The sequence below is a fragment of the Arachis ipaensis genome, chromosome B10 (genome assembly GCF_000816755.2).
Source record: "Arachis ipaensis cultivar K30076 chromosome B10, Araip1.1, whole genome shotgun sequence".
Taxonomy (NCBI): Eukaryota; Viridiplantae; Streptophyta; class Magnoliopsida; order Fabales; family Fabaceae; genus Arachis; species Arachis ipaensis.
The window spans coordinates 10,399,998-10,414,479 of NC_029794.2; the positions used below are offsets into that span (position 1 = coordinate 10,399,998).

At 32.8% G+C, this 14,482-nt stretch overlaps 1 protein-coding gene, 1 long non-coding RNA gene and 1 pseudogene across 3 annotated transcripts; 2 read left to right on the forward strand and 1 right to left on the reverse strand.

Annotated features, from left to right (window-relative positions):
• Nucleotides 4,923–5,513, forward strand: LOC110267564. Its single transcript, XR_002355316.1, has 2 exons — nt 4,923–5,123; nt 5,334–5,513. It is a non-coding gene; the product is annotated as an uncharacterized LOC110267564 (long non-coding RNA).
• On the forward strand, nt 6,016–12,151 carry LOC107622945 (serine decarboxylase 1). Of its 2 annotated transcripts, none has more exons than XM_016325025.2 (6): nt 6,016–6,168; nt 9,182–9,486; nt 10,324–10,555; nt 10,637–10,830; nt 10,916–11,052; nt 11,406–12,151. In XM_016325025.2, the coding sequence occupies exons 2-6, from the start codon at nt 9,207–9,209 to the stop codon at nt 11,976–11,978; spliced, it is 1,416 nt and encodes a 471-aa protein (XP_016180511.1). In that variant the 5' UTR covers nt 6,016–6,168; nt 9,182–9,206; the 3' UTR covers nt 11,979–12,151. The 2 variants fall into 2 exon arrangements, with proteins under 2 accessions (XP_016180511.1, XP_016180510.1); XM_016325024.2 differs by lacking the exon at nt 6,016–6,168 and adding an exon at nt 7,912–8,539.
• On the reverse strand, nt 6,175–7,346 carry LOC107620099 (annotated as a pseudogene).

The following is a 14,482-nucleotide window of genomic DNA, read 5'->3' on the forward strand; positions in this document are numbered from 1 at the left end:
TTCCTATCATTCCTATCAAAGATTTAATTATTGACCAAATTAATCATAAAAAAAATTAAATTAATGTTATAATTATAAAAGATTAATATCGTTTGATAAAAATATCCAATTGTTGAATTTAAAATTAATTCCGTTTAAAATTTTATAAAATTTCTAAAATACCCTTTTCATCTTCACTTTTCAACTTCTGGATCATAAAAATAACACATTTTTTGCTTCACCGCCGTCCGCCGCGAATGGCAACGAGTTCCCACCACCAATATCCATGACAGATCTTTATTTTTTAGTTTCCAGTGAAATGGAGATATTGTTTTGTTTCTTCATTTTCAGTGACATTGAATCAGGACTCTCTTGTTCCTCTTTACTTTTGCTGCTTTGTTTGTTAGAAGATATTATCCTGCTCGCTACTCACCTTGTTAGCCTTTAAAATGAGCGAAGCTCCTTGATTTATTAGCCACCAAACTTGGTGAACACCCATCGGCGGTCGGCGCTGCCACCAGTACAGCTGGCAAGGCATCAACTTTGCCATTGTTGCCGGCAATTTGAGCGTCGTTAGCAGTGTGGCATTCTCTACGATCAACAGTGGTTTCTGGAGTATACAATTTTTTAGAATCTTCTGCTGTTGTTACCGGTTTTTTCGATGCATTACCACCACCCCTATTGTCACCCTTTTGGTGTTTAGAAGAAGAATGGTGTTTATTATAAGAAGAAAAAGAAGGAGGTCGTTTTGTGAAAAAACGAGGGAGGTAAAGTGAGGGATTAGAGTCGTTATTATTAGAGTTGTATGATGAATTTAATTAAGTTAAAAGATTGGAATGGAGAAGATGATAAAATGGTATTTTGGGATTTTTATATCATTTTTAACAAAATTTATTTTAAATTTAATGACAGAATATTTTTGTCAAACGATACTAATCTTTTATAAATAGAATATTAATAGCTATTTACTCCTATTAATAGTAATTTAATACTAATTTTTTCGTAATTAATTTTATCAGCAGTTAAATGTTTGATGATTAAAAATAACTATTTATCCCTATAAATAATATTTTTATTTGATTATGATATTTATTAAATAATCATATTTAATAAAATAAAATCCAATAAAATTTAATCTCAAACATAATAAATATCAAATTCAGAATTATTCAACTTAAATTAATCAAATTATTCAATTAAGTCACTACAAAAAAAAGAATTTAAAATGGTATTTACATTACGACAGTTCTTTAAAACTGCCGTAATGTTCGAGTAATATGGCATTTTATGATGGTGCCATAATTAATGAGCATAAAATGGTAGCATTCCGGGATTTTGGCGGTTAAAACTAGGGCTGGAAGTGAGTCAAGCCAGCTCATAAGCCAGCTCGAGCTCGACTCGTTAACAGCTCGATAAGCTAAGCTCGTGAGCTGGTGAGCCAAACTTGAGCCTGAAATTGAGCTCATAAATTAAATGAGCCGAGCTTGAGCTTGGATAAGCTCAACTCATTAGCTCGTGAGCTGGCTCGATTATATATATATATATATATATAACAATCTTAATTATTTAATATTTATATTTATTTTTTACATATAATTTTAATATAGGACATAAATAAAAAAATGATAATTTATTGATAGATAAACAATATATAAAATTTATCTTTTCAAATATTTTTAAAAATATATGTTATAATTTATTGATATAAAATTATAGATTATGTATCTATGTTTCTCTTATTTGAGCCAACTCGTGAGCTCGAGCCAGCTCGTGAGCTTTTGGTGAGCCGAGCTTGAGCTTAAGAAATAAGCTCGATTGTTAATGAGTCGAGCCGTGAGCCAAGCTCAATTTTCGTGAGCCGAGCTTGAGCTTGGTCTAGCTCGGCTCAGCTCGGCTCACTTCCAGCCCTAGTTAAAACCACCATTATCGGAGCACATCTTTAAAAACTTAAAATTAGAAAGGGCCTAAACTTTTGACTTTTGAGATTTTATTTTCTTAATATGTAGGTGGCATTCCTAGCATAAGATGGTCTGGTGTAGATGGGGAGGATAATGTTCTCGTGATGGATTTGCTTGGGCCTGGTCTTGAGGATCCCTTTGTGTATTGTGGAAGGAAGTTCTCATTGAAGACAGTATTGATGTTGGCTGATCAAATGGTGACCTTGCTTTGCTTTCACTTTTATTTTATTTTTTGGTTATAAGGGTAACAACTGTGCCAGAAAATTAACCACTTCTCTGTTTTATTTTTGTTCATTTTTTTTCAGATGAAACAGATGAATTGTTTTAGCATTCTTTATCTGCTATACAGTTCTGCTGAAAATTGTCATGTGCATCACTATTATAAATCTTGTTGTGTGTTATGTGTTCTGATGCTAAGAGCGCGTTTGGTATTGACTCTTTCTTAATTTTGTTGGGATGCAGATGACTAGAATAGAATATGTGCATTCCAAAGATTTTCTACATAGAGATATAAAGCCTGACAACTTTCTCATGGGACTTGGTCGGAAAGCAAACCAGGTAGCTACACGGTTATTGCTTTGTTCAGAGAGAAACATTTTTAGATATGGTATGTGATGCTATGTCTGAGTACAAGTATCTCGGTCCCAATCAGAGAGCGGATTTGGTGCTAGCCTGCAGGTATGCCATTGTTTTCATACTTTGTTGGGGTCTATGTTGATTTACAATGCAGGCAAATTAGAGATGATTTTTCATGGCCAAGATTTTACCACTAACCATATAGCACATCTTCAGATACTGAAGTGTTTATGAGGAATCTACAAAGTACCTTTTTCTCCTGATCTTGATAAGAAGGCAAGTGTTTTTTCTTGCTAGGTTTGTAATATGGAATATAATAATTGATAATCTTGAGAAATAATAAAGAAATATAATGAAATACAATATTATTATTCATATCTATAAGTTAAAAATATCACTTATACTATTGTACTATTGATAATATAATGCAGGACTCTTTCATACTTGACTTGGAGTTATCTCAAATGTGGTATATATATAGGTGAAGTCTCTGGTAGTCAAAATACTAATGACTAAAGATGGCTAAGAATTGACTTTCAAATAAAATAGTGACACTTGGTGGGTTTGGTTTTATAACTTTTTAATATTCTGAAAGGTTAAGTGAATGTGTAATAATTACTAAAAAGTTACCTTGTGGATAGAATTGTCATTTGAGGTTACTTCATGTGTTGTTGGATCTTAGACAAAAATATTATTGGGTCATTATACAAAATAAAATCAAACTACTCAAGTATAAGGTCCAATAATTTTTTTGGCTAGATTATAAAATAAAATTTATTTCTTTAATAATTTGTTCCTTTTTTTTTTGTTTCCCACGGTATCCCCCAACCCGGCAAGTCAAGGACTAATCCGTCGCGGTACTGAGCTCCATTTAAGGGTTTGTCGCTGGCCAATGGGTTGCTGCATGCACAAGGCGGGATTCGAACCCCCGACATTTGCTTAAGCTTTATTTGTTCCTTAATTTGTTTGTATTTTTCTAAAAAAAATAATGATAAAAAATATTATGATACCCTAAAAATTTTATTAAGAGAACAAAATTAGTATTTTTTTACAAGATATATTTGTAAGCTTTATTTTTTATATTTGTTTAAAAAATTGGTATAATATAAAAAAATACATGTCAATATATAATTGTGTAAGAGAGATAAAAAAACATAAATTTAAAAAAGACTAAAATTCAAACTAAACTATCACAATTTTTTTTTTTTAAATTTAGGTTCAAATAATGAAATCTCTTTCTCTTTGTAAATTAATTATTCAATAAATTTTTGTGATTTGATTGCAGAATTGATTATGTATAAAATTTACAGTAAAAGTTTTTTTAATGAAATTAATCATTCCATGCAAGACTAAAACTTTACTAAATAAAGGGTATGTACACTAAAATTAGTCACTAAAGTCAGCCACCAATATAAAATATATATTAAAATATAAATACACATGTATTATATCTATTATATGCTACTAATTTTACAACCAAAATGTGTCACATGTCAATTTCTTATTGCAATTAAAATAAAATTTTTCTTTCCAAAATTAACGAATTCTTCCATCATCTCTCACCCTTTCTCTATCTCTCTCATTCTTTTACTTACTCTATCTCTCATTCTTTTACTTACTCTATCTCTCTTATATATCATTATTAATTATTAATTATAAATTTGATTCCAACAATTTTTTTAAATAAATATAAAAAATAAATCTTATATATATATGTCGTAAAAAAATATTAATTTTGTTCCCTTAATAAAATTTTTAAGGCATTATAATATTTTTTTTACGGTTATTTTTTTAGAGAAATACAAACAAACTAAGGAATAAATTATTGAAGAAAGAAACTTTATTTTACAATTATGCCAAAAAAATTATTGGACCTCATGTTTGTGCAGTTTTGATTTTATTTTGTATAATGGTCCAATAATATTTTTGTTCAAGATCCAACAACACATAAGGTAACCTCAAATGACAATTTTATCCACGTGATAACTTCTTAGTAATTATTGCACACTCTTAACCACCATTCAAACTATTGAAAAGTTGTGAAACCAAATCTACCAAATATCATTATTTTATTTGAAAGTCAACTATTAGCCATCTTTAGCCATTAATATTTTAGCCACCAGAGATTTCACCATATATATATATTACTACAATGTTCTAATAATATAGATCTTAGCTTATTCATATATATATATATATATGGAACAGGAGTGATGATTTTATGTAATTATATATTTTTGTTAATGAGGTTTGCCTCCACTTGATCTATTAGTGTAATTCTTCCAAAATAAATAAAGAAAAGGAAGAAGATTTAATTGAAAAGGATAATTAATGAGTGATGATTAAGTGTTTTAGAATAACAGTTTTGCACTTCATAAAAAAAATGATAAAATATTACTTTTTATTTTATTTTCCTTGGTTCATTATTCCAATGAAGTATTGATGATAGAAGATCTTCTAGTAATTTAGATAGGCATTACATGCAAGTTGGGAGCCAAGGCATTCATGTCACAGATTTCCATGGCAGCAGTATGTTAAAGTTGGAGCTGTTCTTCGCCAATTCGGATACACTGTGGTTGCTTTAATGGCTGTTTGAGAACAGAAATTCAGGTAATGCATCAGTAATTTCATAAGTTTGAGCTTTAAATCTCAATGACAGAGTGATATTGACAGTTTAAGGGAGTTGCTCCTGCCATAAACTTTTTTGTATATCGTGTTGTATTGTTAATATTGGGTATTACTCTAATGAGCTTGGCATCCTTAAGCAAATAAGCACTCTATAAGCAAATAATTAAAATGAACATGATTTTCTTTCAGGAGGCAAAAATTGGGCATGAAAATAAGCACTCTAGAAGCAAATAATCAAGACAAAAGAAGGATTGGAGTGAGGACAGATTATCATGACAAAGTACACCAAAAACTATGATTGAGATTTTATGTATTAAGAGCTATATGTTAAGACATTTATAATTAAAAAATTATGTTATGTTAGATACTTTATTTGTATAGAGGTGATTACTTTTTATTTTTAATACTAAAATAATATATTATGTTTAGTACATTGTTTATGAGTTATATAATATTTTGTTTATGAATATTGATTTTTTGTTATTGAAAAAATTTAATAAGAAATTATTTGTTTAATTTGATAAAAATGACGGTTAAAATTTGTCTTTGTAAATGATAAAAATGTCACTTTTATTCAGTAAAAAGGGCAGTTTGTAACTATCATTTTAAACAATATAAAATGCCATTTTAATTCGGTAAAAATGGCGGTTTCAAACGCCATTTTAACCAACTAAAACTACTATTTTAACCAACCAAAATGCTGTTTTGTCAGGGTAAAAACGGCGGTTTGTAACCACTAAACCGCAAAAAAACCGAACAATTCTGAAAACCGGATCGGACTGACCGGTTCAATTGGAAAACCGGAAACTAGTTATTTAGCCGGTCCGGGTAACGTAAAAAACCACTTGGTAAAAAATCGGTGAAAAAACCGGCGCCACCCACAACCATCCACAGCAGCCGCGACCACCACCGGCCGAGCCCGCCTCCTCGTCGCCGAACGTCACCTAGCCCGCCTCCTCATTCGCCACCCACAACCATCCACAGCAGCCGCGACCACCACCGGCCGAGCCTGCCTCCTCATTCGCTGGTAAGACTCTGTTCCTGTCTCCTCTATGCTGCCTTCTTGATTTTGGATTTTGATTTTCTGAGGTTCTGTGAGCTCGCCTGTTCTATGCTGCCTTCTTGATTTTGGATTCTGATTTTCTGATGTTTTTTATTTTGAGTATGTTTTGCTGCTTCTGTTAGCTGTTTGCTGCTTCTGAATATGTTCTGATCTTGATTTATGAGCCTCAACCCTTTTAGGACTTGAATGAGTTCACTGAAAAGTTCTGGTCTATCATCACAGCAAACTGAAATTACAATGTTGTGCTTCAGTATCTTCACTTTAGCATAGCCTTTCATCTTGATCAGGGTCACACTCTATTATTGTTACTTCATCAGTTTCACTTGGAACTGTGATGCTTTTGCTCACATCCATCGCTTTTCGCTTTAGATCCTTCACATGATCTACTACACTCCCTAGTAATGCAGCCTTGTCCATCTGCATCCGCAACAAAACTTAATTAATTTGATTCTGCTTTTGTAGTATTCAGTCGGGCATAATTCAAAGTTGAACTTATATTACTCTTACACTTATAGTTGAATTGATTTTGAAAGCATAATCAATTATGGAATTTATGCAGTCTAGAAAACAAAAACATGTATAGCTTCTCTAGTTCTCTATCTATCAAGGTTGATGAAGTAGAATTCAAATGCTTTAAGTTCTATCATGGAACCTATTAAAGCTATTAATAGCATAAACTAATGATACCTTGCATATCATGTCATTTTCCTAAGGTAGGTAATTTCTATTTTCTTGCTAGAATTCAAGGGGTGAAAAAGAAAATCTAAACTTTGAATAGCATAACTGATAGAAGTAAAAGTAAACAATATGCTTTGCCAAAAAGGAGAGAAGTAACTAACTATGTCTATGACAATATTGGAATATGAATTTTTGAAAAACAATATTACCTTATCAGACTTAGGAATCAGTTTTCTAAGAGTTGCAAGCTGTGCATTGATCCTGTCCCTTCTTCTTTTCTCTGCTTGGCTATGGCTCTTAGAAGCACTTGCAGCTCTATCTTCTGGAAACCCTTCAAAGGCTAAAGGCCATGGATATTGGAATTGAAGAGAGGCAAAGGCTGAGTCATAGGCATGAGGCACTATCTGTGTTGGTACTGAAAAGGAAGAATTATTGTTATTGTTTGGTGCAGAGTAATGGATAATTTATTATGTGAAATATTAAATTTTATTAAGTTAGAAATTATTGAATTTATATACTTAAGATTATTTTAAGTTTTTTAATAATTTTATTTAATATTTAATTAAACCGGTTGAACCTCAGTTGAATTCCGGTCGAACCAATGAACCATTGAACCAGTGATTTCACCGGTTTATTGACCGGTCCGGTTCTCGCAACCTTTAAACACATCTACATTGTTACTTTATATTTTATATGAATAAGTAAACATCTGCGCTAACATAAATAAACATGTATAATATATGAAAATAAACAAAACTTAAGTGATATTAAGTATTATTATTCTTAATAAAATTTTTAATATGCATATGAAATAAATAATTTTTTATTGGAGAAATATGATCATGCTTTATTAATGGTGGATTATTATTATGATGAGTGAAATCCATCACACTATTTGCTTTAACCATCTCCAATGCCCCAGGACAATCTTCAATGTCATTCAGCAACAACCCTAAATTGTCCTCAACTAAAAGCTTCACCCACAATCTCTTCCATCCCATTCATAGTATCAATATCACCAAATCATTTTTTTTTTGACAGAGACCAACAGCCCAGCCCAACTCCAAAACCGACCCGAAACCAACCCGCTCTCCACCCCCTATGCGCGAGAGAGGCTGAACCTGTTGGCCTTCACTGCAGCTTCATCTCCTCAGCAACGCAGCGCGATGATCGGACTGCATCTTCAACCTCGCCGTCGACGACATCCCGTCTCCCAGCAGCGCCAATCCGCGTCTTTGTTGACTCACCGTCATTCTAACCGCAGTTGACACTTCGCTTGTCTCGCCTTTCCGCAACGCAATGTCGCTATCTCCGCCGTTCTACCAACAAAACTAGGCCTTGCAATCATACTCCAGGGTTTTAGATTCGGCTGGCCCCAAATTATCAACATGCACCAACGGTCCTCATGGGTTTGAATCTGGGGCAGTGGCCTTCCGGGTCCCGGGTTGGATCTGTCCGGCCAGACCCAAAATTAACAAAAAAAATAACTCTCAGACACATGCAGTGTGCGTGAAAGCGCGTGACTCACGAAAAGCAACTAGCTAATAGCTATAAATGGCGGCATTCACCTCGTCGCGCTCTCTCTCTCTCTGTCGCCCCCCAATTTTCTCGCATCATCAGCTTCCTTTGTCCCTCCTTTAATTAATCTCACGCTCCGGTCAGTGATTCCTCTTCTCTTAGATCTATCTCCTTCTCCTCCTCTCAATTCACTCTTCTTTTCGCGTTCCGACATTTTCCTCTGTCTCCTTCATTTTTTCCCTTTCCGTATTTCGTTTCTATGAATTTTGTGGATTTAGCTGTACTTTGAACATTTCCTCTTCAAATTTGCATCGTACTTGCCTGAGTTAGTGAGTTTATATATTTAAATCTTGCTTTCTGAATTTATCCATTTCGGGAATTGTGCAATGCATGTACAGTGTGTTTCGTTTCGTTTTGTTTTGGTCAGCTTCCTTTGGCAATTATTTTGACATTAAAAAGTGTACTGTAGAGATATTAATATATTGAGCAATAATGAATGCTGCAGAAATAACGGATCAAGGATTTGTGTCATAAATCTCTGTGATATTCATTTATGTCATAATTTTTATATTCTGTACATAAATGACTCAAAGTAATGTATATGAAATGAAGAGATTTGTGTGAGTTTCCTGTATTGGTGGTAATCGTGATTTGGTCTGGCATCCTTTTTTTTGTGTATAGAAATTGGAAAATGCTTTCACTAAAAGGAAAATAGGGATGGCTGCTTTATTTAACCATGGACTTTGTTGCTCAATTCACTCCTGGACTCCATCTCTTACAGGTAATCTTGTGTTGCGAGCAGCAAAATGGTTGGAAGTGGCCATTTGGGCGCCAACGGAACAGTTGAACCATTGCCCGAGGATTTTGATGCGTCAGCTGTGATCAAAGAACCTGTGCCACCCACAGTTGCAGAAAGTGAGAACGTGAAAAGAGCTATTGTACTGGGAAAAAATGTTCACACACTGTGTCTAGAAGTTACAGAACCTGATGCAGATGATGAGATTACTGGGGAAAGGGATGCTTACATGGCAAGTGTATTGTCCAAATACAAAAAATCATTGACTGAAAGGACAAAACATCATTTAGGTTTGACAGCATTTGCTCTTTTAATCTTATGCTTTCTTGATTGCATTTACCTTGTTGCATTTAGCACATAGCAAATGCTTCATGATAGGATATCATCGTTGCTTTTGTTTGTTCCAACTAGTATTTCTGTAATTCTGTTCATTTCTATGCAACTTTCGGCCCTGTGATTTCTGACTTGACATACAAAAAAGTTTGTTAACTTGATGGTATACAATACTTGGCACCAACTTATACTACATGTTTAACCTCACCTGCTTCCCTGTTATTCTCTGTTTGCCTAGTATTCCAGCTGCTGAGTTTTTATTGCTACGTTTTTCTAATTATCCAGGTGGTTTTATTTGAACACAACAAATATAATGTAACATTTTTTAATTTTTGATTCAAAAAACAAAGTGCTTAAAAATCATAATTGAGATTTGATAGTGTCCGTGCATACAAACTTGTTCGTTGTCCAACCCACAATGTGCGTTTTAGTTATCCTTCATTTGTAGTTGAGATTGTTTTATGTTTAATGTTTTGGCGAAGAATGAGATGCATTTGAGGCTGCTGTGCCTGTGTGAGGAAGTAGATGAAGCATTCAATCACGTATAACAGAAGAAGTCTTCCTGTCTATTACATGAAGAGTGTTTTTTTCACTAGTTAGAGGGAAACAAAAAATGTTTATGATCCATTACAGTTCATTAATGCATCTATATTATTCTGGCTTCCATTTTGTGCAAAAATTACCTAGAAGATGTGTAGCTTTTCAAGGCCTATATTCATTCTTTTAACCTATGGAGCTTATAGGCTATTTCATATAGTCATATACTCATGTAATTTGTGAACAATCTATGCCAGGTTACCCCTATAATTTGGATTTCGACTACGGTGCACTCTCTCAACTTCAGCACTTCTCCATAAACAACCTGGGAGATCCATTCATTGAAAGCAATTATGGAGTCCACTCCCGGCAGTTTGAAGTTGGTGTTTTGGACTGGTTTGCCCGGTTATGGGAAATAGAGAAAGATGAGTACTGGGGCTATATGACAAACTGTGGTACTGAGGGCAATCTCCATGGCATCCTAGTTGGGTTAGTTTTAAGTTTGACTTTATTCAACATTTTGCAAATTTGGAAAGAACACGATTATATTGTTAAATATGACATTTGCAGGAGAGAGGTCCTTCCGGATGGGATTTTGTACGCCTCACAAGAATCACATTATTCTGTATTTAAAGCTGCACGTATGTACAGAATGGATTGTGTGAAGATTGCAACTCTTCATACCGGAGAGATTGATTGTAATGATTTTAAGGCCAAGCTGCTTCTTCACAAAGATAAGCCAGCTATTGTAAATGTGAACATAGGCAAGTTTCTTTATCTCTATTGCCCCTCCTCTCCCGCCCTTTTTTTACTTTGCTGATGTTGACTCATACAGATGGAACTTTGCAGGTACAACTGTCAAAGGAGCAGTGGATGATCTTGATCTGGTGATAAAGACACTTGAAGATATTGGATTTTCACGTGACAAATTCTACATCCATTGTGATGGGGCCTTGTTTGGTCTCATGATGCCTTTTGTGAAACTTGTAAGTTTCTCTTGTTCACGGTACCAAAAATCTTTAAACTTCAGACATGTGCTGTTGAAGTCATATTTGCTATCCCTCTGTTATCTAATTGGAACTCCTATGTATTATTCTACTTTTGTTGTAATTCGTTGTTTTCCATGTCAGCAAATAGCATTTTGGTTCTTGCACATAACCTTGTCTATGCTATTATAGCTCATTGTTGTTTGTCTTGCATTTAACAATTTACAAGTTTAATTGCTTGCCAAAACAAGATTTGAGACCAATTCCTTTAGTGATGTACATCTTGCCATCTTATTTTTGAGTTTGTTTTATATAAGCAATGATGTTGATTATTCTGTATTCTGCAATATCAGGCACCAAAAGTTTCTTTTAAGAAGCCCATTGGTAGTGTTAGTGTTTCTGGCCACAAATTTGTGGGGTGCCCAATGCCTTGTGGTGTTCAGATAACAAGATTGGAGCATATCAATGTTCTTTCCAATAATGTAGAATACCTTGCTTCTAGGGATGCCACAATCATGGGTAGCCGGAATGGCCATGCTCCCATATTCCTTTGGTATACGCTTAACCGGAAAGGATACAGAGGTTTCCAGAAAGAAGTGCAGAAATGCCTGAGGAATGCACACTACTTCAAGGACCGCCTTAGGGAGGCCGGAGTTGGTGCAATGCTTAATGAGCTGAGCAGCACAGTTGTGTTTGAGAGGCCACATGATGAGGAGTTTGTACGGAAGTGGCAGTTGGCATGCCAGGGAAACATAGCACATGTGGTGGTGATGCCAAATGTCACTAAGGGTAAGCTTGATGATTTTCTGAACGAGCTTGTGGAGAAGCGCGCTCAATGGTTCAAAGATGGCAAGTTTCAACAATATTGCATTGCCTCAGAAGTGGGTGAAACCTGTTGTCTTTGCCCTTTGCACAAGGGCAAGTGAAAGTTGTAACAGGTTCCCAATCTTGGGTTCAAGGTTTTAGTTGGTTTATGGTGGGGCATATATGTATCCATGTTTTATCGAGATTTTGATGCACTTGATAATCTATTGGTTTCCCCTATTATTGACATTTTTATTTGCACTTGATAGTAATTAGTTCGCAGATAATTTTTAGATATTAGCTTGTTCCCAACATTCATTCAGAAAATTTATCTATCTTATATATTAACTATTTAGGAGAAATAAAACAAACTATTGATGGTGGATTAAATTATGATACTTTGAAAATTTTGTAAGCATAAAATATTATAAAAATCACCTGAGAATTAAAATGTTAAAATGCATTCTTAAGAAACTAATTATTGTAATTTTATAGAACATCATTTGATAATCAAAATTTCAAAACGCACATATGTTAAAATACTAGCATGGAATAACACTTAGTGCTTGTTTGGGCACTATTATTTTGATAAAAAAAAATTGTAAAAATTTTTTATTTTTATTTTTTAGTGTATTTATCCAATTTTTAGTAGTAAAAGTAAAAGCACTAGAAAATTAAAAAAAAAATCTTTTTTGAAAAGTTGTAATCTACATCTTTTTTTAAAAGATTTTTTTTCCTTAAAAAAATATGTTTTTCATGTAATAAATAAACAAAAAAGTACTTTTATATTGTTATACCCAAACATAATTGATAAATAAAAAGATATATTTGCATGAAATATCCAAACATAAAATTACTTTTACTTTTTTCATAAGATCTTTTAAAAAATGATAACTAAAAAAAATTTTTTTTTAGAAGTTCATCCAAACAAACCTTTAATTCAAGTTCATCAATATAATAAAACAGGTCATTTTTCTTTGGAAAAATCGTATTAGTACAAAAAAAAAAAGATATACAACTGACATGGATCCAGTGATCATCAATTACACAGCCTTGTTTTGCGTCAAATCTAAATTGTGGGCACTACAGTGTAACAGTAAAAAACACGCTTCTAAGTTCTAATAGTGTGTGTAATTCGTACATCTCAGATTGCACAAGAGAGCAAAGCACTTGTGATTTTTTGCTTCTTTCCTTTTAATTTTGGAACTACTCTTTTATATTTCATCATCTTTTTTAAAGAATAAAGTATGTAGTTTATTTCAATGAATTCTTCATACGTTAACATTTTCCTTTTTTGAGTGAATATCTATTGTATAACATGTATATAATAGGTCCGATCCAACACAGCAAATAAACTCTGATCTTTACTCATTAAGTAATTACAAAGATAGTAACATAACTACTCTCTCCTCAGATTATTATCCATCTATAAGTAACTATCTATACTCATCAACAAGGGAAGGATACTTAACCTAATCTCATCTAATTTCATCTCACATTATCCTTAACCTAATATCTCTTACAATCCATAATTGACTTTATTATCTAATTCCATTTTAGTTGATATTTGATTATAAAAGATTCTATTATATTATTAATTTACTAATTCCCCCAAAATTTATGCACGTAAAAAAGATGTGACATTTTATTTCTCTAGTCATAATTGCTGCTGATTATATATTCTGTCACAATCTAATTGTAATCAGATTGACTTTGGTGATCCTTTTCTTCTAATAAAAAAATAAATGGCCTGTGGATTCCGTGTGGAGAACACGTACCAAGGTTTTTTATTTTTTACTTTCAAAATGCTCAATTAATGAATGCATGATGCAAGACAAGACAATGGGTATTTGGCATATTGAATATGTTTAATGGACGGTCATGGTTAGAGAACATAACGTGTTGCTTAATCTATGCTTATTAAATAGCCTCTGGATTTATGCCAAAACAGTTTTTACTTTTTATTAGTGCAACTTCAGTAGCTAAATTAATGAAGCTGCGGTGATATAATTTAATTTTGTATATACTCGGTTAGTCACTTACATTCTGAATTATTCACTTTATATCGCTGCAACTTTGGACTCAACTGCGCCAAAAGCTCCAACTAATATTCCTTGAGATTTAATCGAAACATAATTCATTAATAAATGTATAAAAATGTTTTCGTGAATCAAAATCAGCTATTAAAATCAATCATCAATATATTTATGTATAAATATATATATATAATTTAATTTATTTTTAATATATATTTTATATTAATAATTTATTTTAGTGATTAATTTTAGTATACAAGTAGCATACTCGTATAAATGTATCATGTAGGTACCCATGGATTTGCAGTCAACCTTGGTAAAGAAAAAACTATTCCGATCCTATCATATATTGTAGTTTTCTTAAGCGCGTGAATCTCACTTTTAATTACTTTCATAATTCACATTACCTTTTTCTTTTTTCTTTTTCTTTTCAATATCAGATATCTTGATGAAATTATTAAGATGCTAGATTGCAGATTTTCATTATATAAAGGATATAAACTGTATATCAATTTAATATGTATGTCAATTTCACAATTAGATAGCTAAAAAATTTTATAATTATTTTTATTAATTATACATGTGCAATA

Coding starts and splice junctions, on each gene's coding strand:
- LOC107622945 (XM_016325025.2), top strand. CDS start 9,207: ATGGTTGGAAGTGGCCATTTGGGCGCCAACGGAACAGTTGAACCATTG. Junction 10,831..10,915: donor TATTGTAAATGTGAACATAG/GCAAGTTTCTTT, acceptor GGAACTTTGCAG/GTACAACTGTCAAAGGAGCA. Junction 11,053..11,405: donor TGATGCCTTTTGTGAAACTT/GTAAGTTTCTCT, acceptor CTGCAATATCAG/GCACCAAAAGTTTCTTTTAA.